Genomic DNA, 27,806 nt, shown 5'->3' with positions numbered 1-27,806 from the left:
GCCCCAAATAACATTTTGATAATTCATCAGCATTACAAAGCTGCGATGGATACATTTTACAGGAAACTGGAAATAAAAGGTGGTTTAAAAGGATTGCAATGTGAATAGTTAGTTAGTAGCACGAGATGTGATTGAAAAAATATTTTGCTTTTCTGGATCATGAAAAAGTGCACTTGGACAATAACATTCATATAAACATTAGTCATATTGTTGAAACCAGGTGCACTATTTTGCATTCTAGCTAAAGACTTTTGATTTGATTTAACAAAAGTCTGTTGCAAAACCTATTGTACAATATTGATAAAGAACGCTGTAGTCTATAAAAATGAAACACCGAAAACAGTTGAAAAGTTTAATATAGCTTCAGCTAAAAACTGAGGTTGCAGCAGGAATAAATACAGGTATTCGATATTTCCTTAGTATTTCAAATAAACTTGTGTTTATACACATAAGGTTTGCATGCCTGAAGATACTATTGGTTTGGTAACATGTTTGACTTTATACAGTCCGTAATATGATGCAGGCTGAAGGGAAATAGTGTTATTTGAGATGATTAAACACAGACCTGCTGTGCAGACTTGTTACCATAGTTTACTTTACCATTACTATATCCACTGTCCCCAGTGCTTGCCTTTACCTCCACCTTCATTGACTAAAGACACTTCAAGAAACAGTAACATTGGTAATTAAAGCAAAATTAAATGGTAATAGTGAGGCCATTAAAACACAAAAACAGGAAGATTATTTAAGGCTAAAACCTTCTGAGCCAAGAATTCTTTGTATTGCCTGTAGCCTTCGCTAATTCTGTAAGCCAAACATGCATTCAAAGGACTAGTGTAAAGAGAACATATTACAATCTGACATACATAAGTATTTAAGATAACAATCGTCATAATTTTAATTGAAACCATGAAAATCAATCCGTCAAATATACCCATATGAAAATCAATCCATCAAATATACCCACACTCATTCAGGATTGCACTCTGCAGGACTTTAAACCCTATTTTGCAATGGACAGCAAAAGCCTCTTTTTTAAAAAACTTTTTTTTTGCTGCTACTGAATAAATAATACAAATTTAATATGAATCATGCCATTAAACTATATGCAAAACTTGCACATCATTATTGCATGCTATTGATGATCCTACATGCCATGTGATTCTAATATTACAATAAGTTTAAAATGGCTAAAGGTCCTGTATCAAAGCAATTAACATTACAGTTCACTACAGCTGATAAATGAACAGATCAGAATGCTTGTGTGTGTATGTGTGTAGTGCTAATTAAACTGTTTCCCTACTTTGTAAAGAATAAATACAAGTAAGTAGTGTTGACCCCTTAAACTCCTTGAAATTACAGTAGCATTTCTTTTGATCAAAAATGAAAGTTGAATGTCCGTTGAAAGGTTTCCTGAAGTTACGTGAAGCGTTCAGAATTCATCTTACGTAGTTTGGGAGGAAGTTTGCCCTCAATCCTTGAGCCACCCGCTAACCTCTGTAATTTGGGTGGCAAATCAGCCAAAGACTGGCTCATTGGGTCAGAGGCCACTTTGCTGGACTTTGGCACAAGTTTCTCCTCAGAGTTCCCAGGAACAGAACGGATTCTTTGCAGTTTCAAAGGCAGGTCTCCCAAACTGTAAACCTTTTCTGACGTAGTAGAACTCATCCTTAGTAATTTTTTTGGTAGATCTTCCCTCCCAGTCATCTTCTGCAATTTCAGTGGCATCCTGGTGCTTATATCATCCAGACTATGTAAGCATTCCACCGAGTTATTTGTTTCTGTTTTCACCCCTCTACTGCTATTAAGAGCTGGGGCCGTCAAAGGAGATGATATCAACAGCATTTCCTCTTGTTCTTTAACGCTGTAAGGTGTTGTTGGTACTTCAAATGTACCATGGAACTGTGAATAGTCTACTTTGAAGAACCCTTCCTCCAGAGAAATAACAGGGTAAAAGCGATGACCCCAAAGAACTTCATCTTCTGTGTATGATGTTCTGGCTTGGCAAGTCATGCCTGGAAGCAAAAGAGACCCAAATATTAATCATTAATAATTAACAATTAATTCTGAGCCCTTTAAAACCAGATCTGAACAGTACAATATATAGCCCACAGTGACCCGGGGTCGTTTGATTATTAAAATCCCGTATTGAAGCAATTGTTAAACATTATTTTCAAATCTAAAGACAGATGTTCCCATCAAATTATTTCTGTTATTATATCATCATCAGCGTTACATCAATCTGGTCCTTGGGTCATTCATTGCATACTTAAACTCCAATCACGACTGAAGTTTTGCTACTAATTTTGAAGCCCATTTCATAGAGAGTGGCTGGAGATGTGTTGAACGTACTTGTATCAACAGAAACTAGTAATTGAGTCGGAATTGAACTGTCTTTTCAAATAACTTTCTCCAGCTTTGCTCATGATAAGCCCTGAGGATTTAAGCTTTTATTTTACTCTGAAGGTTTTTATCTGGAAATATTGCATCATTATACCATTAGGCGATGTCAAGAAATCGTTTAAAATTATGGCAACAATCCAAACAGTGCAAAGGCCATACTTGGCAACGCATTTTAAAGACACTGTGAATTAAATTAATAATTATTCTTGTATTCAATATAGCATCTCTTCTTGTCAAAACCTTTCAAAGCCCTTCACAGTGATGCCATTATGTGTTTTAGCCGTGTTTTTTGTAGGTAGATCTTGTATCTTTAAATTACTTAAAACTAATAATACCATTAACTAAAAGAATAATAATAATAATATGGCTGATGAAAAGTGTTCAAGAGGTCTTCAAATAATTCGATACTTAACATGGCATATTGGTGAGAGCTCAACGTGAAATTGCAAGAACGGTTTGGATTACTTTATAGCCTTAACTTTCACCGCAGGAACAAAGAAATTGGTTTTAAATAAATTTCATTTGTATCACATTCAGCGAAATGTCAAAGTGTTGACTTCTACAATACTTTAACACATCAAATCCATATTTACCACTATGAGAAGGTAAAGGGTTCACGTCTATTAAATTAGTATCCCCCCCACTTCCACCCCCAATGATCCTTTGACCTTTTATGCAGCCTTGTGAACATGAATTGTTTATCAGCTACGTTTTGTGGAAACACAACCATAACTCATACAAAGCTCGACACGTTTTTAAATACCAAAGCATTACCGAATGGATCATTCATAAAACCCATTACATTTTCTAAATTCATCGACAAAAAATTGCAACAGGAGAAAAACGATATAGGCACATAGGAACAGGAGGAGGCCATTCAGCCCTTCGAGCCTGTTCTGTCATTAAATTAGATCATGGCTGATCTGCACCTCAACTAATCCTTTCAATTCCAATTTACCACTTTCTCCCCATGTCCCTTAATACCCTGACTGACCAAAAATGTTCACATTTACGTGATATTCTTTGGTGACAGAATGACTAAAAGAATTTTATTTCAATGTGCGATGACCAACATGTCTAAATCCAACAGTCGCTGAAAACTTCTCCCCCACCACCCCCACCACCCCATAGAGAAACCACCCCCAATATATTTACCATCCTAAATACTTCACTCCTGCGAATACAAGGAAACCAGAAAAGATGTGTATGTGTCGAAAAACTATTGAATGCATTGACAACATTTTCAACGCGCACAAACTCTGAGGAGATAAAGGGTTCGCGCCTGTTAAAATAGCAAATTAGAAAAGACATTTACATCAATATTTAGTTCTAATGTAGTCATTTCAGATCAAGGTTATCAATTCAACGCTAATTGCCCTGTAATCTCAATTATTTAGAACCACTTGTAAACAGACTATTGCCGGAAATTATTTCATTATTAATAAGAAAAGCGATTGTGCACATTTAAAGTGATTTCCAACTCCAGTAATTTTTGCCTATGTTTTTTTTACATCAAGTTTTGAAAAAAAAGGGTATTGCATACTGTGAAAAGTTGTAATGTTTTAGAAGTTATGAGTTACCCTGCTGCAGTGTTGACATTGCTCAGACTTGATATCAATTTGATAACACTTAGGGGAGAATTTCCACTGAGTTCTATAGTATTTTCTTCACATTTCAGGGAGTGGAGCATTTGGCAAATTGTTGCACAGTCTCAAAATTTGCAACTGGACTTGTTAAAAAATATACTGCAAACCAGTTGTATTTATGAATTTGCCAAATTCTGTACTCTCTAAAAAGCTAAGAGGATAAAGCAAATGTAGATTCGGTGAGAATTTCTACAACACGTGAGGTTTTATTTTAATTTAAAGATGGATCTCTCTCTCACACAACACATACCCACCCCAAAATTCTTCAAGGCTTATGGTACAACGTAATGTTTTTCTTTCATTTTCATGTAAATCCAATCTGTTGCACACATTTATACAGACAACACATATATATATAAATTGCTATTCAAACTGCTTTTGTTTTGTGTATAGCGAGATCAGATTGTAATTTCTGTTAACCTGAGGCTTTCTGCTTGACACACTGAACGTTTAATGCAGCTTAAAGTAAGGTTTAGCGTTTTCATTTTCTTCCGCCAGCTCAGCACAATTTTGTTTTGTTTCACTTTGGCACGCAAGCTTAACAGAAAGATGAGGTTTGGTTCTATCTCAAGGTCCTTCATTTTGTTCTGCAGACTCATTGCAAGCTGTGAATAAGCCAAGCAGCACTGGTGTAATTGTTCAATTTTGTCACCAGGCTTGTTTTTTTTTCCCCCAATTCTCTACAGCTGTATAGAAACAGAGATTTACATTCATGTCTGCAGGCCTTTTGAAGAAAAAAACATTTGAATTATACAAGCAGTCAGATAATCCGATATGAAAAGCAAATCGGAAAGGTTTTTCCTTTCTTAATGTTCTCCCCCTCCTCTCCTGAAGTAGGAGACAATTCCAAGTAGCCATTCTTCATGTGTGAGTCTAGACAAGTGTCAGCAGGTTATTCAACTGGAGGGCATCTCGCCAGAGTCCAATTGTGTCGTGTTTACACACAAACATTTCCAGCTGAGCTCAGGGAATAGCAATCAGCTGGAACTTCAATGGATTGTTTCTCTCCCTTAGGATTAGGATGGCAAAGTTTGTTAATGCACATATAATGTGGATATATTTATAGAGGTTTACGAACACTTCCTCCACCAATGAATCACATGTAACTAATGGCCAGCAATAAAGCAGGTACAGTCACTGATCAAGGTGGACTGAGTGGGACAATAGTAGACTTGTCACTTTTGGCTTCAGTATCCCCAGGTTATAGGGTGCTGACACATGAATAATGGCCATTTAACTGAGCCATTATGCAAACCATATCACTGAGTGAGTCATTGCCTTCAGGGGATCAGATAGTGAGAACAATAAACAGGTTTTATCATTTATCTTCACACTTAAAGACTTTGACATTGTTATTTGATGACATAAGAAATTATGTCGGACTTACACACAACACATAGGGATTTTCACTTCACGCAATGAATATTAGGCTGCCTTACAGGTTTTGTTCACCCACAAAATTAGCTGCATATATTGTTCTTCCTAATGATATATATATGTTTTAAAATATTTTATCGTGGCCCTAAAGTGACTGTTTGAACTAATAAATCACCCCTTGATTAACAATAAGCTTGTGACATTTTGTGAACTGTTGTGAATTAACCAAATATATGGGCAAACCAAATAAATTGTCTCCTTGAGCAAAATAATTCTTGTTGGTCCACAGAATTTTAAATACAGGAAACATGATTATAGTTCTGTACTTCAAATCATTTTACAAAGTCTCACAGGCTTCGTATGCCATACCTTGTTGATTTAGCAAAGATGAGACTTGGAATCATTTAAACTCAAAGTAAGCAGATACCTAAGCAAATGTAGGAGGTGAGCAACAATCCAATTGAGGATTCACATTAAATACAGCAAACACATGTGGAACATTGGTAAGAGACAACACTTATCAGAGAAGCAGACAGCTAATATTTACCTGGATTATATTTAACTAGTATTTTATTACAAGATCACTTTAGTTTCGTTGATCTTAACCTTCTAGAACACCCTCCCCACTGTATTCTTGTCACAGCATCAAGCTGCTTTTTCAATGGATCCAGTGTCCTGGTCTCAACCACCCTTCCTGACAACCCATTCCAGCCATTAATTACCCTTAGAGTAAAGACAACCTTCCTGCTATCTGTCCTGAAATTGACATTTGCGATTCTAAACCTACATCCTCTTGTTTTCCTGTCTTGGTACGTCCTAAAATATTGTTCTGGGTTTACTTTTTCAAACCTATTTAAAAATGTATACACCTCTATGAGGTCTCCATCTGACTCATCTTCTCTCAAGTCTGAAGAGCTCTAGCTTGTCCAGAGCCACGATAAAATATTTAAAAACATATATATATCATTAGGAAGAACAATATATGCAGCATATATTGCTGCAATATATGCAGCATTTTGGTAGAAAGAATGAGGGGAGGCAATATAAGCTGGTAATACAATCTTAAGGGGGGTAAAAGAACAGAGAGACCTGGGGGTACAGGTAAATGAATCCTTGAAGGTGGCAGGACAGGTAGATAAGGCTGTAAAAAGGGCATATGGGATACTGGGCTTTATAAATAGGGGCATAGAGTACAAGAGTCAGGAGGTTATGATTAACCCATAGAAACACTGGTTGGGCCTCAGTTAGAATACTGCCGCAGTTCTGGGCACCGCACTGTAGGAAGGATGTTAAGGCATTGGAAAGGTACAGAGGAGATTTACGAGGATGGTACCAGGAATGAGGGACTGTGATTATGAGGAGAGACTAGAGAGGCCGGGATTATTCTCATTGGAGCAGAGAGGGTTACAAGGAGACCTAATAGAGGTCTTCAAAATCATGAGGGGGATTTGATAGGTTAGAAAGGGAAAAACTGTTTCCACTGGTGGATGTGTCGGTGACTCGAGGTCACAGATTCAAAATAGTATCTAAAAGAAGCCGAGGGGAGGTGAGAAGAAATGTTTTCACGCAGCGAGTTGTTCGAATCTGCAATGCATTGCCTGAAAGAGTGTTGGAGGCCAATTCCATAACTACTTTTAAAAACGCGCTGGACGGGTATTTGAGGAGGACGGGTTTGCAGGGTTATGGGGAAAGGGCCGGGGAGTGGGACTGACATTAATTGCTCTATTCAAAGAGCCGGCACAGACTCGATGGACTGAATGGCCTCTTTTTGTGCCTTACGATTCTATGATAATCATTGCTTATAGATCATTCCTCTAACACTGGGGATCATTCCTTTATGTCATGGAGACCAAAACAGTAGGTGCAGCCTGAGTAGAACATCTGGTGATATAAACTCAACTGATTTAGCAATATATCTTGTTTATTTTGTTTATTGCTGCCTCAAACTGTTTTAACACTGTTGTGCCATGAGTCAACTAACACCATAGATCTTTTTCAGCTTCCCCCCTTGGCATGTTCAATCCCATCCATGGAGTACCTGTATTTCCTATTCCTGCTTCCTATATTTAGCACCTTGCATTCATCTATATTCAATTTAATTTGTCAGTCATCATCCCATGGGCATACTCTTGACATAGCTGGCACTTGCTTAGCAGGCGAAAGGATGCTGCCAGCTCAGTAATCTGTCTGTGTGCAGGATAACTATATCTATTCTGTAATATTAGGCACAGGATTGAGTGATAGGCGACATCTTAGTTACAGCATCCATGTGATGTTTTCTTTAAAGCACTTCTGCAGTTTATATCTTAACCCTTACGACTGAGTGATGCATATTAATGCTTTTAATGCTTCTTTAGTTTCTGTCAGTCTCAACAAGCTTGAAGGCACACAGCAGGCAGAGTTCAGGAGGAGATGTGAAAATAAAATTACTGTTCCATCAAATACTGTAATGCTAAGTGGGTTAATGTATTCATCCTTCGGTGTCCTATGGCAATAATAGTTGGTCTGACATTGAGGAAACTGATCCATATTTATAATGGAAGGACCAAGAGTGTCTGCTACAACACCTTTCCTCTGATTTGTGTCTGCTTTGTGGCCCCACACCACCATGAAAATGCATTATAGCAAATGCAAGTGTTATTAAAGATGTTTGTTCAATAAATCCAGTATCCTGTCCTTAAGTATCTTTCCTGACTACCCATTTGAGCTGGCGATTTACTCTCTGTATTTGCCCGAAATTGCAGAAAATCAAAATCTAACTGCGAAGTTCTGAAGAGCTAAGGTTGAGATGCAGAAAAGTGCCCAAGTGAAGGCACTCTGTCTACAGGCAATGACCTCTCTTTCACTCCCCAACTTCCGTCAGTAATACAATTATTAGTACGCTCCAATAAAAAATCTTGCAGTAGATGGTTCCTTACATCTTCCAACTAGCAGAACAACTGAAAAATGAATACACTACGCAGAAGATGGGAGTCACATACAAAGACACTATTGTCCATCTGCGCCCTCACTTGCTTTAAATAGAAAAGGGCAGATGTGTTCAAATTTAGTTGAATTTGAATATTTGCTAACAAACACGTTAATGGCCAATTTCGTGCAGTGTACACTCCTGGCATCTTATACTGCTTCCCTGTTAGATTTTCCCAGCATGAATTATTTTCCGTCTGCCGCTTTCAATCCCAGGAGTTTTATACGGAATACGACACAAACATTTTCCTGTGCTCATTGCAAATGGATCTTCCTCACTTATTTCTTAGTAAGAAAAAATACGTTTGACAGACTTCACGCATCATTCCTTTCAAAAACTAAACATTTTCTTAATGAATCTGGTTTGCAGCATTTGCCCGGTGAAGCATATGAAGCAGAAATTTCTCAAATAAATGTCATTATTAGAAGACTATAAAAAGCTGCATATGTGGCTTTGTTATCATTGTGGATTGTTACCAAGGCTCCATAATGATATGTTAATTACAGCTTTCAAAGTACTGCACTGTAGAAATGGTGAACGGATCCGAGGGTTAGCTTATATCAAAGGGTTCTGTGCATATTTAGTACAATTCAGTATTCAAATTACAATCTGCATGTTCCACTGCACAAATCACTGATAGGATTTTATTTGGTCATTGAAAATCCTGCTTTCCATCCTGTTTTATCCTTGATATAGAGGTTCTTTGAATTATATACCCTACACTCGCAGCTAAAAATAGCCATCTATTCACCATACCCTTTGGGAAATCCCATTATATAGACGTAGTTGACCGATTGCTACTTTCAGAGATTGGGCAAGTCAGAAACACACTTTCCAAATCTCTTGTAATGTCAGTTTGTACTAAAACAAACATAAAATATAACAGGCTTTTCATTTGGGATATAATATTCCTTTTTGAATTGTGACCATTAACAAACACAAGGCGAGTTCAAATCAATAAGCAGGCCAATCTACACTACCAGTAAATGCAGGATCCATAATTTGCAGTATAAATTCCCTCATTTAATGGGCCAATGTAATGCTGCTTTTATTCAGTGAAAAGCAGTTTCAAATTTAACACTGAATTTAAGACGTTTTGAAAATTCTGCACAAGCTTTAAAACCAATGGTCTCATGGCTGAGACATATTTTACTAATATTTTTAAATATTCATGAATATGTTACACGGTTCCGTCTTCTCCAGCATCTGTTTAAACGTAGCAAGAAAGTGTTCTTTCCCAATTGAACCCTCCTCACATTGATCGATGGTGTTTCCACCATTCAGAACTCAGCCAATACTGAGCTAGTCATAACTGTCTCCAGCTTTGGACAATAAATTGCTCCCCTATTGAGCAGAGAATCCAGAAAAGGTTGTTCTCCAGGAAGGGAGAGAAAAGTAGATTAAAAACATGAAAGTCTGCTGTCAAAACACGAGATTACAGTATGTTCATTTTGGTTCCTTTCTAGCCAGGCAAGTGCTTTGATTGAACACAGGTCCCGCTGCTGTGATGTTCCCTTTATCGTTCCAATCAACAATATTCTGAGGCACACCGCACCATTAATCAAGAAAAAAGATATCTTTCACAACGACGTAGTTTAACATTGGAGAGGGTTACTGTGCGTGGCGGTAACATTGCACTGTCAATAAGGACACCACCACTTCAACGTTCTCTAATACTGCAATGAGAGGATAAGAAATTTCAACAAGCTGTGGATTATCATCGAAAGACAGATGCTCATGTGGGGAAGTCAAACAGATAAGAGTTCAGAGAGGCTGGAATTGCTATCTTGACACAGTTACATGTGTAAAATAATCACATTATTTATTTGTGATAATCACAGCTATTTATTTGTACGTCTCTCAGAATTACTGGCATATAAAAGGAGTAGTCGATAATATGAATGCTTTACAGTTGGAACAGTGCCCACTTCCTGGGTACTGCTTACATCTTCTTCTCCCCTCCGCACCCTACCCACAGATGGATAATCCCTCTTACCCAGCATCAAATTGTCAGGCAGTACTTTGGTCATGAACAGTTGGCAAGGTCAATTGGAATGGTGAATAAAGGCAAAAACGTTGCAAGGAAGCAAAGGAAGGGATTTACAAGGGAGGGAGGAGGAGGAATTATCTGAAGAAGACATGGGTGTTATAGTAGGAAGAAAAAGGGAAAACAGCAGATGGATTGGGAATGGGAGTCTGATAAATTAGAGACCGTGTCTGGTGATGCAGTGAAAGATTACCAAGAACACAGATTCCGAGAGGCAAGGCAAAGGCGGGAATCTTGGAAGCTCAATGACATCGATGGGAACTCAAAACAAACGGCAAGGTAAAAGACATGACCATTAACTTAACATGACCATGACCATTAACATGACCATTAATCCATCTGTAAAATGGAAAGAAGTACATCTAGAATCCAATTTCAGTAGGACGGCAGATTGTAAACATAAATGCAACGTAACTCGAGAAGCCAACATCCCAAAATAAAAATTCCACAATCTAGAGGAGTCCTTTGGGACACTGCTGTGCGCAATTGGCTGTCGCATTTCGCCCACAAAATGTAGAGTCAATTCATTTTACAGTATATTCTGTGAAGCCCTTTGAGACCGAAGACGTGAAAGGGCATTACATCAAATGCAAACATTATTATTTATCTTACAATAAAAGTCAAAGCCAATATTTCACAAACTCTCTATGAAAATGTATCAAAACAAAGAAAATCACTTTTGTGTGGATATTTTGTATGTTGGTGGTGTGGAGAAGGAATCTTTCCTGGGTTGCTAACCAACCAAAACAAACAGTGTTGGAGGTAAGATTCAATTCCTTGATTTATGGAGTTTATATCATATCATTTTTGAGTGCCAGGGGAGAAAATATGAGCAATAATGTTCACAGAACCTAAGTAATCCATCAAAATTATCCTTAGTTATAAATTTAGGGTTTAAATATCTACTCAAATTCTCAGTGACTTGGCAGATGCTCCTCTTATGTAGGTCACACATGTCCAACGAATATACCCAGATACCAAAGAGGTATTCATTTGTAACCTTGTGTTTGAGATCATTAACTCTTATTTTTACCCTCTACTGTTAAAGCAGAAACAGCAGATAAACTGCTTATCTGCAACTCACATGGCAATTAACTGAGAACTGAATGAACCAAAACAGAAGGTATGGGACAAGTCTAGGGATTGGAACAAAGCAAACAAAATAAGGACCAGGTTCTGTTCACAGTTAGCCTCGTATAGCCCTTGGTCATTATGTATGATATAAGTTAAATCACTTACCTACTCGTATATCTTCTAGTACATCACCATTTTTATTGAAAGGGAAACATTGGCTTAAGAAGCTTTCCACAACTATTAGATACATTGAAATGAGAGTCATTGAGGCCAGATGGCTAGAACAAATCTGTCCATCACTGCAAAGGGTATGTCTTAAAGAGATTTACAGGAACTACAACGTAAAGAGGGGTGAGCGTGAATCAGTTGGCAAATTAAGTTTAGTTAGCCAGATGATGATGATTTAATATGTTAAAAGCAAATAACATATGATGCAGAAACTTATATACAGACCAGCACAAGCTGTGCATGTTCAAAGGGAGTGAAGCATCATGGCTGGGAATAAATGGAGGTCACTGATGATGGCTAATGAAAGAGAGAAGCAATTGCAAGGTACTGTTTGTCTCACTGGTGTCTCGGGAACTAGACTGCTATCAGCAGATCCTGCTCCAGAAGAGATTAAAATAAAAGTCACTTAAACTTAGTTCTTCTAATGATGAGTCTCATCTGGAGAAATCACACCTCCCTCCATGTAGATGCTTCAGTGAACTGTCAAATTTCAGCAATTTAAGTGAACAATATTGTTTTATTAATTGACGATAATTGACGGCATCCTTAATCACGATCATCAAAAATTAAATAAGGTCCTCATTGCAACAGTGCTATTTTTAATTCGTCCCTTCCTTCAACTAATGCAGCTCTCAAGAAATGAGTCATCGCAATAGAAGAGTTTAATCTCTATTTGTTCTCAATCCCTTGAACATTCACACCTTCTGTTGGGAGAATAGTACAGTATAAACATACAATACAGTCACTACACTTGACAGCAATTACTCATGAAGTCCTTTGGTATTTTGATGTTTGACAATAGATCAAATACTAGGTTTATTCATATATTATTAGTAGTATATGCTAGGTTAAGTATATTTGCTATCTCTTTCCACGGCAGTAATTCTGCATTTTGCATGATTTAGATGCATTACTAATGATTTATTCATATTGACCATCAATATCATACCTGCAAGTGGCTACCAGCTTTAAATAAAGAAACATTTTTCGATTTATTTCTCGATTAAGTCTCTCTTCCCCTGCCCCCCACCAGCCCCCCTCCCACCCAGAATAAACTCCCTTCCCTTTTCAAAGTGAAATGGGATCTTTAACATTCATCTGGACAGGCAGACAGGACCTCGGTTTAACATTTTATCCAAAGATCGGCATCTTCGACAAAGGCGAAAATTATGATAGTGTTCTGTTCCAGAATATATCCGTAACAAATCATTATATTATGCAAACAGATTGACATGAATTTATTGGCATAAACAGACATAAAAAAAGAGAAACAACATGTTCAATAATCATTGCTAGGTTATGAGGATTTCTTAACATATTCTAGTTAATACTATTTTTTTTGTTGGAAGAAGGTTCCGTTACTTATTATTCTCTTGAGAATCACTCTCTTGGGGGTTACTTCAATCTAGTCATAGCCCACCAAGAGAACTGTAATTGTCTTCATCTGCTTCTCAACTGACACAAACCTGATTTTTCACAAAAATAATATTGCAAATGATAAACTTTATATTTGATACAATGCCTATAATGTCAATACATCTCAAAGGACTTGAAAGGCAGTTGCTGTAAAGTGTAGTTAGTGACTGTGTATTTGTAGGCAAACAGCCATGAAGTGAATGACCGACCAATTTATTGTTATCTGAGGAAGCTCAAACATGTCACGGAATCTTTAACTTCCCCCTGAACAGACAGATGGGACCTTGGTTTAACATTTCATCTGAAGGGCAGCAACTATGAGAGAGAATAGGGAAGATGAGAGAATGCGGGAATGAAGGAAAATAGTCATACTTTTCCTTGGGAGAAAAATCCTTCTGATCTCTAATATTGCTTCATTCAGGGTTGATAATTTTGCATTTGCATTCTCCGGATCCTATAATTATTGCTTAGAATTGTCATTTAGAAGCATCAAAGCTGTCAGATGCTGTACGGAATCTAAACACAGTTCTTTTTAAAAAACACAAACAGAACCATGATATTTCTAGTCTGCTATAAACGTACAAGTACACTGTACAATCTCCACGATGCAATACATCTCTTCTTCAAAAGGAATGTCCAGGTTGATATGGTTTCCATACATGACAACAAGGCACAGAAATAATAGTGCTAGAAAAATAACTGGAAGAGAGTGGGGTCATATTAAGAGCCACTTTCACATGGCAATATATACCCAATATTATATAGGATTAGAATAATAATCCTTGTGTTTAATATAATGTCTCATCACAGTTAAATGCCTCAAAGCATTTCAAAGTCATGGTTGTTAAGTGAATGTGGCAGCCAATTTGCACACAACAATGTCCCTCAATCAGCTAGGAGCATAATGCCCAACTTAATTGAAGCATTATTAACCAGAACCCCAGGAGAAGGTATTTTTTCTTTTCTAAAAGCGCTATGGGTTCCTTAACATGTACCTGAACAATGCTGTATCTAAAGAATGACACCTCCAACACTGACCTGCCCTGCAGTGTCAGCCAAGGCTACAAACTTAAGAAGCTGAGCTTGATCCCATAACCTTCTCACCTAAAGGCAAGATTTGAGGGAGGTAATCGGCTTTCTAATCAAATATCTATCACTAATCCACCACACGGAAAGAAAAGCGCAGCAGAGAGACCAACCTGGAGCAGCCGTGCTTTGCAGTCTTCACTTTCAGGCAAAATGAATCAACAAATTACAAATAAGCGACTGCAGTCACATCCTGATTGATTTTTTAGTGAAGACTAGGCGTTGCGCTTGAATTGTGTGCAAGTGAAACAAATGAACGTTGCAAGTATTTTGAGCAACAATAAATTGCTTTTTTAGAAGCTGCAATGTTCTTTAACTCGTTTCTCTGTATTTTACAGTAAAAACATACAGAGACACACCTTACATAGGTTTTGAAAATTACCTCGTAGGAGTTCACATATTAATAATTTCTAAGATTTATCATACTGCTTTCCAGATGTACTGTACCAAACTATATACCACTGGGTTATTACCAGCATTTGTTTGCCATAACCATTGAACAAATGAGAACACCTTACTGGTGGTTCTGTTAAGAAAACAAATGTTGATTGACTTTATTAAATATGTTTGTGAGTGTTATTTTTCCACATTAGCTCCCCTGACTTTTCCTTTGCATCAATGAAGATACCTGTGATAATATTAGTGTGAAAATACCAATCACAGTCTGACCTTGCCACGTACCACAATCTCTGCTAACTGCCTGACAATTGTCAAGCACATTCCGTGACTAACTCTTCTCACAAACCAGGAGCAAATAAGCAGAAATAGTGAGGTTGTGAAGCCTGATAGCCATGCTAATCGTAAGGTATTATTAACCTCTCCCCAGGAAAGGAAAAGTTTAATTAGATAGATTTCTGTTAGGAAGTAATATCTCGGGATCCAGTATATAATCTGGGACCCGACATGTCACCCGACTGCCAGGTTGGCGGAAGGCAAACTGGATTCTTATAAATTCTTTTTAAAAAAAATGATTATTCGTGTAACACAAAATAATGTGCAACTGGTGCTGCGCAGTTGGATTTATTTCACTGCAGAGACGTCCATCCAGTCAGTAGTTGATGCCACAATGATAGGTCTTCAATGCTTGTGAAGTAAAATCAGTGTATTGTTGCCGGTGCAGGATCTTATGGAACGTGTCGTTATAAAAACGGGTTATTTTGTCGAGGCCGCTAGATGACTGGCAATGGAATGAAAGGCAGTAATCAATCAAGTGGACCACAAGATATAATCTGTGAATGAAAAACTCTTGCATTTGTTTCCCAGATGGAGACCTACCTATAATTCACCACCATCAAGTAGTAGTTATATGATGGAAAGATTATTGATTTTTTAATGAAAACCAGAGATCATAATTTTAGCTGTGCCATCCCAACATCACATTGTCGGTCGACTGTTCAGTGCCGTATACTGTAGGTTGTAATAGGAAAAATAGCATGACACAAGCTTTTGTTCAGCCTTCTTGCCCACAAACTATACAGTTTATTCCCTTTCAATATATTCTTTGAAGCGCTTTGAGACGTCTCGAAGACGTGAAAAGGTGCTATATCAAATGCAAGCAATATTATTATTTAGATACTGCTTGTTATTAAAAAATGATAAATTATACAAAATGTACTATTCCCTAAATAATAATGAGACTGAGGGTACATGTAAGTTGCAACGTACAGCTTTACAGTGAATAGAAAATTCAACAGCTTCCTTGTTCTCCTCACTGGGACTGAAATAAAGTTGTATTGTTGCTTTTTTTCCAAACATTTTCTTTTTGCAGCTAGCAATATTCAATTCTTTTTTTTTGCATCTTTAAGAATTGCATTAATTATATATTAGACCAGCAAATATACAGCACCGATTTACAAAATCCACAGATGTATCATAATTCATGTCAGGCAAATGTGGAAATTATGAAAGTCCTTACCACGAATTAACAATACACAGATGTAATACTAAACTATAAATATACCACAGCTATTTATTTTACATCTAATGATTCATGAACTAGTAATGCCAGATAACTTTGTAAAATGTTTCTGGATGTGCTGTGGCTGTCAGCCTGAAGCCAGTGAATTACAATGGCTTATGGCATGATTTTAGCATTTAAAGTTTGATGAGTTTAGAGCCGTGTTTTGCTGCTGGAAAGAAAGAGTATTCTACTGCCTTGCCAGTAGAATACTCTTTCTTGCCAGTTGTCCTAATGCTCTAAGCAACTTCTTTTAGTGATGGTGAATTGAGCAGTGCTGGGCCAAACCAGCAAATGATATTAAAGGCAAGGAGAATTAAAGTTGGATGGCAAAATGGTCTGCCACGTTTGGCTGTGGATAAACTATTGGAACTGCAGTAACTATTGGAAGCAACGAATTACGTTTCCAAAAAATACAAATGGTGAGACCATGAAAATCCAGGCAAGTGAACAAAGTAACCCATGAAATTAGTTTCCGAACCAGAAGGATTTCTGAATTTCTTGCCTGAAGTGCAAATCAAAACAAACTAATGAAATAATATCCTTCTCTGACAGCTGGAGACGGAATTAAATGGTCGATCCATTTAATGGTTCAGAAATTATGGGAAACGGTAAAAGGAGACTTTGAGGTCTGTTAATATAGCAAATCATGAGACCCTGGGAATATGTGAACATTTAAAATTTGGGATATTTGTGAATCTAAGTCCTCTGACCACATTAAGAGCTGTGTTTCACAGATAATAATAAAGCCATCCAGTGATTTCCACTCCAATCTGTCAAAGGACAAAATCTCCCTTACGAGTTCTGAAGCATCAGAGAATAGAATCTATGGACTTTCACGTAAAGATAATAAAATATACCTGTGTTGCAACGGAGCTAACCAAAGATGGCAGACAATTCCTCACCATTCCACTCAAGCGTTTTGTGACTGTGCACATTTGTGTCACTATTTCGTAAATTGATGCACTGGAGCACAAAGCATTGAACCTTTTTAAAAACTGCAGAAAACCAGCTTCCAAATGGAGGCCGCATGTAAATTTTCCAAACTTGTGTAATAATAATAATCCTTGCATTTGACATTGGCCTTATCACGTCGCTCAGACTTCTCAAAGCGTTTCACAGAATATACTGTGGGGTGAATTTGGTACACATTTTTATTCATTTAATATTCTTTGTGAAATCAGACACATTTGCAAGAGGCTTGGTGCAAAATCCACACGTTATGGGAACATTTGCCGGGCTATAATTATCATATTCTTCTGCACAATTTTACATTTTAGAACAAACGTCTTAAGGCTAAGACCATGATAAATGTTGTTCTCTGATTTCTCTTTAACATTGCCAGAATGTATCATCACTGACTCTAAGCACTTAGTTATCATTATCCATCTGTTATGAAGCATAATGAAACCGAGACTCTTATTACAATACTGCAATCGATAAGGTCTCCCAAAAAGATGAATCTTGCTGTTAGAGAATACTGTGGGTGAACATTGCAGTTATTCCTTCTATTAAATGTCCTTAGGCCAATTTATGGCATTTGGCTTTTTATAAATGTAATGCATTTCATTCTTTTTGGCTTTGTCAACGCATGTTTTGTTAAAAATAATGACAAAGTAAAAATGTAAAATATACTACATTTATGAAACTGTAAAATTAGATGACTAAGGTGAATAATAGATCATACACAATTACCCCAAAGAATATCCTACAGTGTTTATGATTTTTAATGAGTACCTCAATTTGTCAGTAAAACAAAATAAATTATGTATATTCAAAAAAGTGTATCTGGATTCGTAAATCATAGTTGTTTGCCCTTTTAAGTTTCAATTTAATATACTCTTCAAAGCCAACATAATGTTTTGAACATACTGTACAGAGCAAAACAAAGAATTACAGCCCGTTCTACATCACAGCTGCTGTTGTAAAGGAAAGACAGAACAAAGACTATTTTGAAGACAAACAATGAATTAAAAACACTTAAAATCAGAATTTAATGGAAAAACTATGGACTGGATGATGGTTGTCCTACTGTGCTTTTTGCAGATTATCCATTTTAACACTTGGGTTCATCTGCTGCTAAAATTAGCTAAATATATGGTGTCAAAGGCACCACTGATTTGTGTTTGTTTCCATAGCGACATATCCCCCCCCCCGCGCACACACACTGATACAAACATCCTCAACATGTGTGCAAAGTGCCATTACAATGATTGCACTTGCAGACTGTGTACAATGTAATTAAACTGACCTATTTGACATTAATTTAGGGGGGATATTTCGCTCCCATCAGTAAGACCTTTAGAATCTGCATCAGGCATTCAAATGGCTTGATTTCTGAACTCGGGGAAAGTTCAAGTTTACAAAGGCAGTTCAGTTCTGGCAGCGATTCATAAAATATAAGTAACCAAATTGGGAAAAGGCAATGTAATGGACCGCTAATCAACAAATGACAAGGTCATTACTGCATGTAATGAGCGAGTTGTGCAGACAGGAGGTAATGGGTTTGTTGTTATTTTTACTTTGTGTTTTTCCAATAAAGTATACGCACTGCCAGTTCTTACGAAAAGGGATTATTTGACTAACCACTATATGACACTGAGGGAACATTACAAAGAGGGGGTCCAAATGTAGTCTCCAAAGCCATGTACAGTAAACAGTATCTGTATCCACGGGACATAAACTCATTCACAAGCTCAGTGGACATGTATGCTTTGAAAGTGAGTCAGAATTATTTCCCAGTTGTGAACTAATTCAACGTACATTTCAGTGTTATGACTAAGTTGCGTGTTCACTTACCCCCATGTGAGTTTGACCGCAAATGAGCAATCAAACACATACTGAACAGAGGCTACTCAGGGCTATACTCTTCTTTACTATAGAATACAAAGCAAACCATAAAGAGATTTCAAGCACCTTCTGGCATCTGGTCAGAACGAAAACTTGGCAGAGACTAGCAATTAGGTTGCCTGCCTAAAAAATACCCGAGGGAGAGTTTGAAGAAATTAAGAAAATACGTTTTCATTTTAAGAAGGGACTTCCTGTTACTTTATTTCAAAATTACAGAATAAGAGCTCTACGTGCCCCAAATACTAATTTCCTAAGCAGTAATAATAATATTTACATGTGCATCTTCTGAAAATGTTCATCCATCCCAGAGGTTTAGTTTCATAACATTTTGTGGCCTTAATACTTTTATTACCCAATTACCTAACTATCTGTCTGTCTCATTTAAACACCCATAACCATTCTGCCTCTACAGCTTTCTGGGGCAGAATGTTCCACATTTCCACACTTAAAGTCTAAAAGATGCAGTGATTCCTGACCAGTTGAAATGGTATCATTTTTGAGATCATTTTCTTTATAAAGTGATTTAACGGTGCTTCTTGCACATTAAGTGCATGAGTGTTATGTAAGAAATGACATGAGCGGCAACTTGGAATTTGACCATTTGTTAGTGTGACTCGCTGGCTACTCAATTTGCAGTTCAAAGGAGAGGGGTTCATAGGAGACTAGCGCTATAATTCAGGGTCCTGTATCATGCTTAGGATAAAGAAAGTCAGAATGAGTGAGATTTTCAATAGCATACCACCCTGGGCTGTAGGATCTCCTGTGGATATAACCTTGTGTACAGCCCTCTCCATTTCTTCCATTTTAGTCTTCCTTGTCAGAATAGGATTTAGTTTAATGTAAACTTCTCAACACAGACTGTTCGCGACTGTACAACCCAATCTTAGACTAACTGACTGCCACTTGAGATCATGATTAAATAGCCCCATGTTTGGCAAATCTGAGAGGCTGAGGAAACCAATACATTTCTTGGCTTAATTGGCTTCCAGCATCAATGAAGTGCATTAACTGCCATTTTCACCTGAATTTTCAACTTAACTTGAAGCTTGTAAATGGATTCTGTTAAATGGATGAACTATCCCTATCATTTTTATTGAGATTACATCTAACTATGATGGTTTGTTCAAATAATTGACCATTATTGACATTATTTTGTGAAATCAGACACATTTGCAAGAGGCTTGATGCAAAATCCACATGTTATGGGAACATTTGCTGGGCTATAATTATCACAGCTTCTCTACCCACTTTTCAAAGACATACATATTATTGCTAGCAGTAGCCAGCTCAGAAACAAAGTGGTTTCCGTGGCAACCATCAATTTTATGCCATTCGGGAGAAACGTATATTCTAGAGGATACTGAGTTTTTTCCACATTGGTGGAGCTGCTAATGTAGCATTTGGCACAGACCCTACAGTTTCTCTGGAATTTGTGACATAATACAACAAAGATGAATATTTTCTTATCAGGTATATTAATATTAAATAGTTGCCATTTAACTGACCAATGACTCTAAACTATCATCATCTCATTCCAGAGTCCACACAGAGAACATCTCTGGAAAATGTGATATTCAGAGTTTATCTATTCTTTCCTATCATTACTGTGTGCTGCTGTATCAGTTGACATTTCTCATTATTTGCTCATTATTTGCTCACTGAATCTTGAAGATGGCTTTTTAATCCCACTTTTGGTTTTATAACGCAGATGTCAACCTATGAAGAGATCAATAAAATTGTCTCTACTGTGATACAACTTAAGTTACATAAGGTCTTTACAGTACAAAATTTCTAAATACCAAACCCCAAAGCTTCTGAGTTTAATAGCCTTACAGCAGACTATTTTTCTACATCATCTTTCTCATTATACAGAGATTTATCTGATCTAACCTAGAATTAAAAAAATTATACAACAACATGTGGTCCATCAATCCTCTCAGAGGATGTAAAGCCTTATTGTGGGCTCCACACACCCATTCCCTCTCTTTCCTGACTATGTCTACATTGTTAAAGGTGATCAAACTAAAGCTCTATAGTATTGTCATCCCCAGAAAAGTGATCTGCCAATCAACTAACAATAATAATAATTACCCTTGCATTTGATATAGCGCTTTTCACGTCGGGAGGACGTCCCAAAGCGCTTCACAGAACACACTGTAAAGTGAATTGACTGTATATTTGTGGGCGAACGCGACAGCCAATTGCGCACAGCAATGTCCCACAAACAGTCGTGGATTGAAAATGACCAATTTATTATTATTTTTGTTTTTGGAGGGATTATTATTAGGCTCTGTGTGGAGTAAGGAAACTTGCCCAAGGTTTCGCCCTGCTCGGGAATTGAACCCAGGTCTCTTGCTTGTGAGGCGAGTGCTCTAACCACTCAGCTACAGGACTCCATGATAATTTAATGGATGTGTCGCGAGTATCAACATTAAAACCAAGATGTTGTGTAAGCAGCCCATCTATGGAAAGCATGTAAATCCATTAATGATGGAAAAGCAACCAGCTCTGAAGATTTAATTAGCGGTAATAACTCTGTATATTACAAGCTAATCCATTCATATCTGTATAATTAAAGAGCTCCATCATGACCAACAATTTAAGTCGTCATTATTTTACAAAAATCTGTTTGCACAGAAAAGTGTGAGCAGTCGTTTTGCATCTTACTTCCTCTCAGAGTCATTTATTTTGTTGTACTCTTTAATTGATACCATCTTGTATGAAACATTATTTCCCAACAACCTTCCTGAGCACTTATCTTTATACTACTCATGTTTAGAAAATTGCTGTTAATTTCCTTTAGTGCACATCTTGTTACATAATTCATCAAAATAAACAATAAAATCCAACATCTCTTAAGGTTATTGTAAACACACTAAAAGACAAATTAAGAAGAGCCAAAGATAAATCTGATTTTATATTAGCTACGAGACAAATATCTAAATAAATAACCAGTTTTATGCGCTCCAAAACACTACCCCACATGAAGGGTGCTGTATAAATGCAAGTAGTAGATGTTGTTGTTGAGCCAAAAGGTTGGATTGGATTTCCATTTGGACAATCCAACTTTAGAAATGGAATTTCACATGATAAAGAGTTCAAGACCTGCTAAAGGAAATTTCATGGAAAAGGCAAGTACGCTACACATTTGTAGCGTGCTGGATACCTATCATTGGATTATAATGTGCAGACCCAAACTTTCCGACGTAATTTACTAAATTGCAGTCTCTCCTGTCTTAGTCTCAGAAGGTCAATTTCAACTTGAACCTTCAGAAGATCGTGGTATGAACACTCGGCACAAAATTAACTCTAGAACAAGATTAGAGTTGTTTAGCGTTGAGTTGCAAATGCTACATGTTTTCATGCATTTTCCTACACAGTGTTAAGATGTTAAAGATAATAGTTTGGGGACAATCCAGTATGTTTTTGACAATTTCTATTTAAAGTAAATTTACAGTAACTTTCATGGACCATTCCTACACCAGAACAAATGCTAGTCGTGTTAATAACAGCTGAAAAGTACACAGAGAAAGAGAGCAAGCATGCAATTTTCCTTCAGATACATTGCCAGCATTTTAAGCTATTATAATCTACTGGGGCACTCGAAGCAGGTTGCAAATCAAGGGGTTGGCACACGTCATTGAAATTCCCCCCTCCCATCCCCTCCACCCTCCATCGATGCTCTCCCACCCACTCTCAAAAAAATATAAGAGAGAACACAGTCTTAGATTTCTGCTGAAACCAACTTTTTTTTTAAACAGAAGGGAAACAAAATTATTTTCTATTTGGGGGAGAGGAGAGAAAGAATGCAGATTGAAGGGAAAAGGACAAAAATAGTATTAGAACCTGAAAAAACATGTTATCTCCAGGATGAACGAAGCCCAATACTAATGGCATTTAAATGTCTAAATGGCATGGAAGCAGATATCACTGGCTGCTGTTAGGTTAATCAGAAGCACCATTAATTTGGGACATTGCTACACCAATAGGGCAAGGTAACTCTCTGAGTTCTGACGGAAGGCAGAGTAGTACAAACAGGCTCACTATCAGGAGCTGTGCTGGCACGAGAGGAAGGGAAATGGCTCATATCTAACAATACCTCCTATCTCTCCAAAGTGACGGAACGTGCAAAGAACCAAAGCAACAAAACTGTAACGTAAAAATATTAAGAAACTCTGCAGGAAGCAGCAGAAAAACATGTTAACAAACAGGAGTCTTCAAAATGGACAGTCGATTGACTTTACAGTATATTCTGTGAAGTGCTTTGAGACGTCTCAATGATGTGATAAGGCACTGTATCAAATGCAAGTGTTATTATTATTATTATTACGAGAAACACACATATGTGAAAAGGATCTTGACAAACTGGCATTTCTGCCACCATTTCACCCTTCCTGCAATATGCAATCTCTTCTCCTCATATTCACATTTGTTAAGTGTTTACCACTCCCCTATTTAAATCTATATATTTCAGAACCCAAGTGACCTCCTGTCTATTTGCTTGGAAGACAGTTCTTTTGAGAATGTCAGAACTAAATGGAGTTTTAATTAAGTGCGGTGTGAATTCCATACACAGAACGGAAACTTAAGCAGCAAATTATTGGCTGCAATTCTGATCTTTGCAATCACTAATCAGTGGTTTGTCTAAATAGGTCAGTCAAACGCCACATTATTCACTTGGTGCATTAGTCCATCCAGAATAGATGTCACACTTCTAAGCTCTGCAAACCAACCTTAATGTCCAATTATAACCACGATAACCCAGCATTCCTCCAAATAAATTAGCATTTGCAACACAGTCTTCAGAGGAACTTCTTTTAAGGAATCAGCAGAGGAAAGGAAAAAAATCTGTTTACCACAAGGCTGAAAGCACAGCAATAGCCGATCTGGGAAACAAAACTATTTTAAGATGATCCCTTTTGCTAGATCAGTAGAGCATAGGCATCTTTTTTTTAAATAAATTATCCTTAGAGGGTGATAGGTGGAGAGAGCAGAGGGAGGATTATTTGGAGCTAAGCTGGCTCCAAAGTGACACGGCAATGGAATATTGGAATCCAGTCAACCCTCTGTGGCGGTTTTGGTAGTCCTGTTCCTGAGACAGATGGGTCCACAGCAATCCACAGCACTGTTGATGACAGACCAGCCATCCTGCCTCATGAGCAAGACTTGAAGGAGTAGAGTGGTCACTGGGAGCAGAGATTCTTCCCACTCAGCTCCTGTTAACCCTGTAAGCCAAACCCCTAATGGGTAGGGTGGCTCTACCTGGTCAAGCAGAGACAATCTTGCCAGACAATGCTTCAATGACACCGTATGGAGCTTTATTTGGTTACAATCCAGCAGTACCCCCAGTACACCCTCTGCATTCCCAAGACTTGGCTCCTGCCAAGTAATTAATATTCATTACTCTTTTTCTGCTTTTTCTCTAAGGGAGTTAGTATAGTTTGCACTGTTCCTGAAACAAGCCAGCCATATGTCATGTGAAGAATAGGACACCAATATAATAGGAGCTGATTTAACCTACACCAAGTTTTCTTGTCCTTTATGCTGTGTTTACACTGCTCAAAGCAAAGCTGTTTCACTCTCAAGAAGTATAACAATGGGAAGTAGAAATTCCTGTTTATATTTTTACCTTGGCATTGGATCTCAGCAAAACGTAGGCAATTTGCTGCCAAACTTGCAGTACACATGCGGCTAAATATATTCTAGTGATAAAGGGATTAAAGTGCGCTAAATCACTTGCGACTTTTCAAAAGGATACACAACTGGAGCACATGGTTTTGTAATGTGCCATTCCCAACAAACAGACTGCAGATACATTATTCTCACTTGTCTACATTTGTTTAGAAAAACAACCTGTGTGTGTTATTTTGTCACCAACAAAATAATTACTGCGTGTATGTACCAGGTGTGAATCTGGCTTAGCTGGTAACAATCTTGCCTCCGAGTCAGAAGATTGTGGGTTCAAGCCCCACATCGAGACTTTGATCTGGCAATACTGATATAGTGCTGGGATGTTATATGAGGTCCAACCTGCCTGTTCAGTTGCCTATTAAAGATTCCATGGCACTAGTCAAAAAGAGAAGTACGTTTCTTCCCATGTCCTGGCCAACAATGCCCTGATGAAACTGATCACTCACCTCATGGTCATTTGTGGGATATCATTGTGCACAAATTGGCTGCCACTAAACCCACAAAATACAGTCACTACATTTTACAGTAAAAACAAATTCTGTGAAGCACTGTGAGACATCCTCCTGATGTGAAAGGAGCTTTGTCACACGCAAGAATTATTAATTAACGTCAGTAATGCTTTGCAAGTCCAAAGCTTCTGATATTCCAAACACATTTGGTAAAATGTGTTGTGGAAGAAAATAGGCTTTTTCAAAGTCCTCGAAGATTTATAATGGCAGCGCTTTCACTAAAGTCTTCCAGGTTACTCACAGTTACAGGTGTTATCGCATTTGGAACCAACCTTGATAAGATAGTTTCAGACAAAAAACACAGGCACACAAATAAAAAATCATATTGTTCACACATAATACTGCATAGTACTGAAAGGTAACATGTCCTATTCAAATAGTTCTGCTGTTTCATTGTTCCTTTCCTAATGAGCAACATTTGACACTGTACTAATGACACATTGCAGAATGGATAACAAATAAAAATTCACACGATGGACAGTGCAGGTTGTTTGACTTGTGCAATAGACCATCCAGCATCTCAAATGCTTATGACATCTCTGATTTATGGATGTGCAGGAAAACAGGCTGTTGCCAATTTACCATTGACATATGGTTTATTCTCTATTAATGAGTCGCCAGTTTTAGAATCCACGTTATATATACAGTGGAACATAAACCTCATTTTTAAAGTGCTAGAAATCTATCTTAAACTTTGTTCAATAGGTACTGCCTTCAATGTTTAAGGCTTGCAATGCAATGTTAAGACTTGCAATCTAAGACATTTTCTAATCATTTAAAACCATGGATGAAATAAAGATGATTGTGTGATATTCTTTATACACCTAATATTGCTCATTAAGAAAGCAACATAGAATCAGCAGAACTATTTGAATAGGACGTGTTATCTTTCAGTATTATGCAGAATTATGTGTGAACAATACAAATCTTTATTTGTACCGCCTGTTCTTTTGTTTGCAACAATCTTATGGTTTTGTTATATTCCTTCAACATGAACTCAAATGCATGCAATTCAAATTCTGTTTTTAACCAGTGATATGTGCATTGTCGGCTACATTAGCACAAGTGATAAGTTTGGCAATCAGATTATTGTGGAATTTGAATTCAGTTTTCTATGTCTCTCCATGAAGGTTAGTCTGCTCTAGGCACATCACCTGATCTATTAGCCTGATGTCCCACAGATGTGAGCTGTGTGCGTGTGTGAATGTGAACTGTCTAAGGGTTGCTTTGAGCCCCTGGATGATCAATTTGAGTCCTTGGATAATAAACCCTCGACCCAAATCTCCATCCCTTGAAACCCAGCAGGCAGCCCATTGCCTTACCAATGAGCAACGTCACTCTGGAAACACATAAATTTCCACAAAGTTATAATATGCACATCAGGTGAGGTCTAACATGTGCTACTCTGTGTTATACTAGGACCTGAGAGAGTCGAGTCTAATTGACTTTTATTTGTAGGAAAGGGAATGGGGTTTAAAAACAAATTCAAGTATATGCAGGTACCTGGGTTTTTAAAGCATACAAAGCCAGTGTAACCTGGAGGGTTTTAGTGAAAACATTGCGATTAATCCCATTCAATTTAATTTCATGGCATCATGATGGTTAATATAGTGAAACCCTGGAAGTCTATAGTCATTCTCTAATTCTACACCTGGTAGAGGTGAACTGTATTGACATACAATCTTCACAGGTTTGGTACATTGATGGAATCCAGCCCAGACAGACAGATGGTCTGAATATCAACGGATGTTGTTTGGGGCCCAAAACAACAGAATGTGGGTCACTTCAAAGTAACTTCCAACGGTCACAACTCCAGGGGAAAAGCTGTACTCAGATACAGCACAAGTAAATCAGACTCACTAAGACAGAAACTAATAATAATAATCCTGCATTTGATATAGCACCTTATCATGACTTCGCTACGTCTCAAAGCGCTTCATGGAATATACTGTAAAGTCAATTGACTGTATATTTTGTGGCCGATAATCAATATGGAAATCTGACAAACTCTGATCAGTGAAGAAGAACAACTATTGTGGGCCATTTATTGCACAATTATGTCTTCGCACAGTGTCACTCTGCTAAATAGTACAATGCAGACTGTTTTTAACCTCGGGTATTTTATAGATGGCATATTGACTGCACATTGATCACAGAGTGCACATTGATCTCCTAACGTATACACACAACACACACCTCAGCTGGTTACAGAGTAATACCCTATATTTTATTTCAATTATGCAAAAGTTTTTGTGATATAAATGATTTAATTTATTCTACCTTTCCTTTTCCACTACCCTGACCAGGTTAAAGCCAAGACCAGGAAATTGAAGAATGTGTGTCTGCCTCACCACCTCAGATTACTTCTTCATGGAACATATTAGTTAGGTATCAATGGAAAATATAAATACAGAATGACACCAAGATTTGTGCTGTTTCCTACCAAACCCTTTATTTACCTTCCAATATCATGTGAAGTTCGCAAACAGATATAAATTTACACTCGAGTTCCATCTTCTGTTTGATGAATTCTGCTTAAATATTTTCTTCCACA

General features: G+C 37.4%; 1 protein-coding gene across 1 annotated transcript in view; it reads right to left on the bottom strand.

Annotated features, from left to right (window-relative positions):
* Positions 1–338: 338 nt before the first annotated feature.
* kcnj3a (potassium inwardly rectifying channel subfamily J member 3a) overlaps positions 339–27,806 on the bottom strand; it is a 50,920-nt gene continuing 23,452 nt past the window's right edge. The window contains exon 3 of the mRNA XM_007889927.2: positions 339–2,015. Within this exon, the coding sequence (XP_007888118.1) occupies positions 1,420–2,015 (596 nt within the window). The 3' untranslated portion in view covers positions 339–1,419. The remainder of the gene's footprint in view (positions 2,016–27,806) is intronic.

This window comes from Callorhinchus milii, unplaced genomic scaffold (genome assembly GCF_018977255.1).
Source record: "Callorhinchus milii isolate IMCB2004 unplaced genomic scaffold, IMCB_Cmil_1.0 Scaffold6, whole genome shotgun sequence".
Taxonomy (NCBI): domain Eukaryota; kingdom Metazoa; phylum Chordata; class Chondrichthyes; order Chimaeriformes; family Callorhinchidae; genus Callorhinchus; species Callorhinchus milii.
This window is presented reverse-complemented; position numbering and strand designations above follow the sequence as displayed.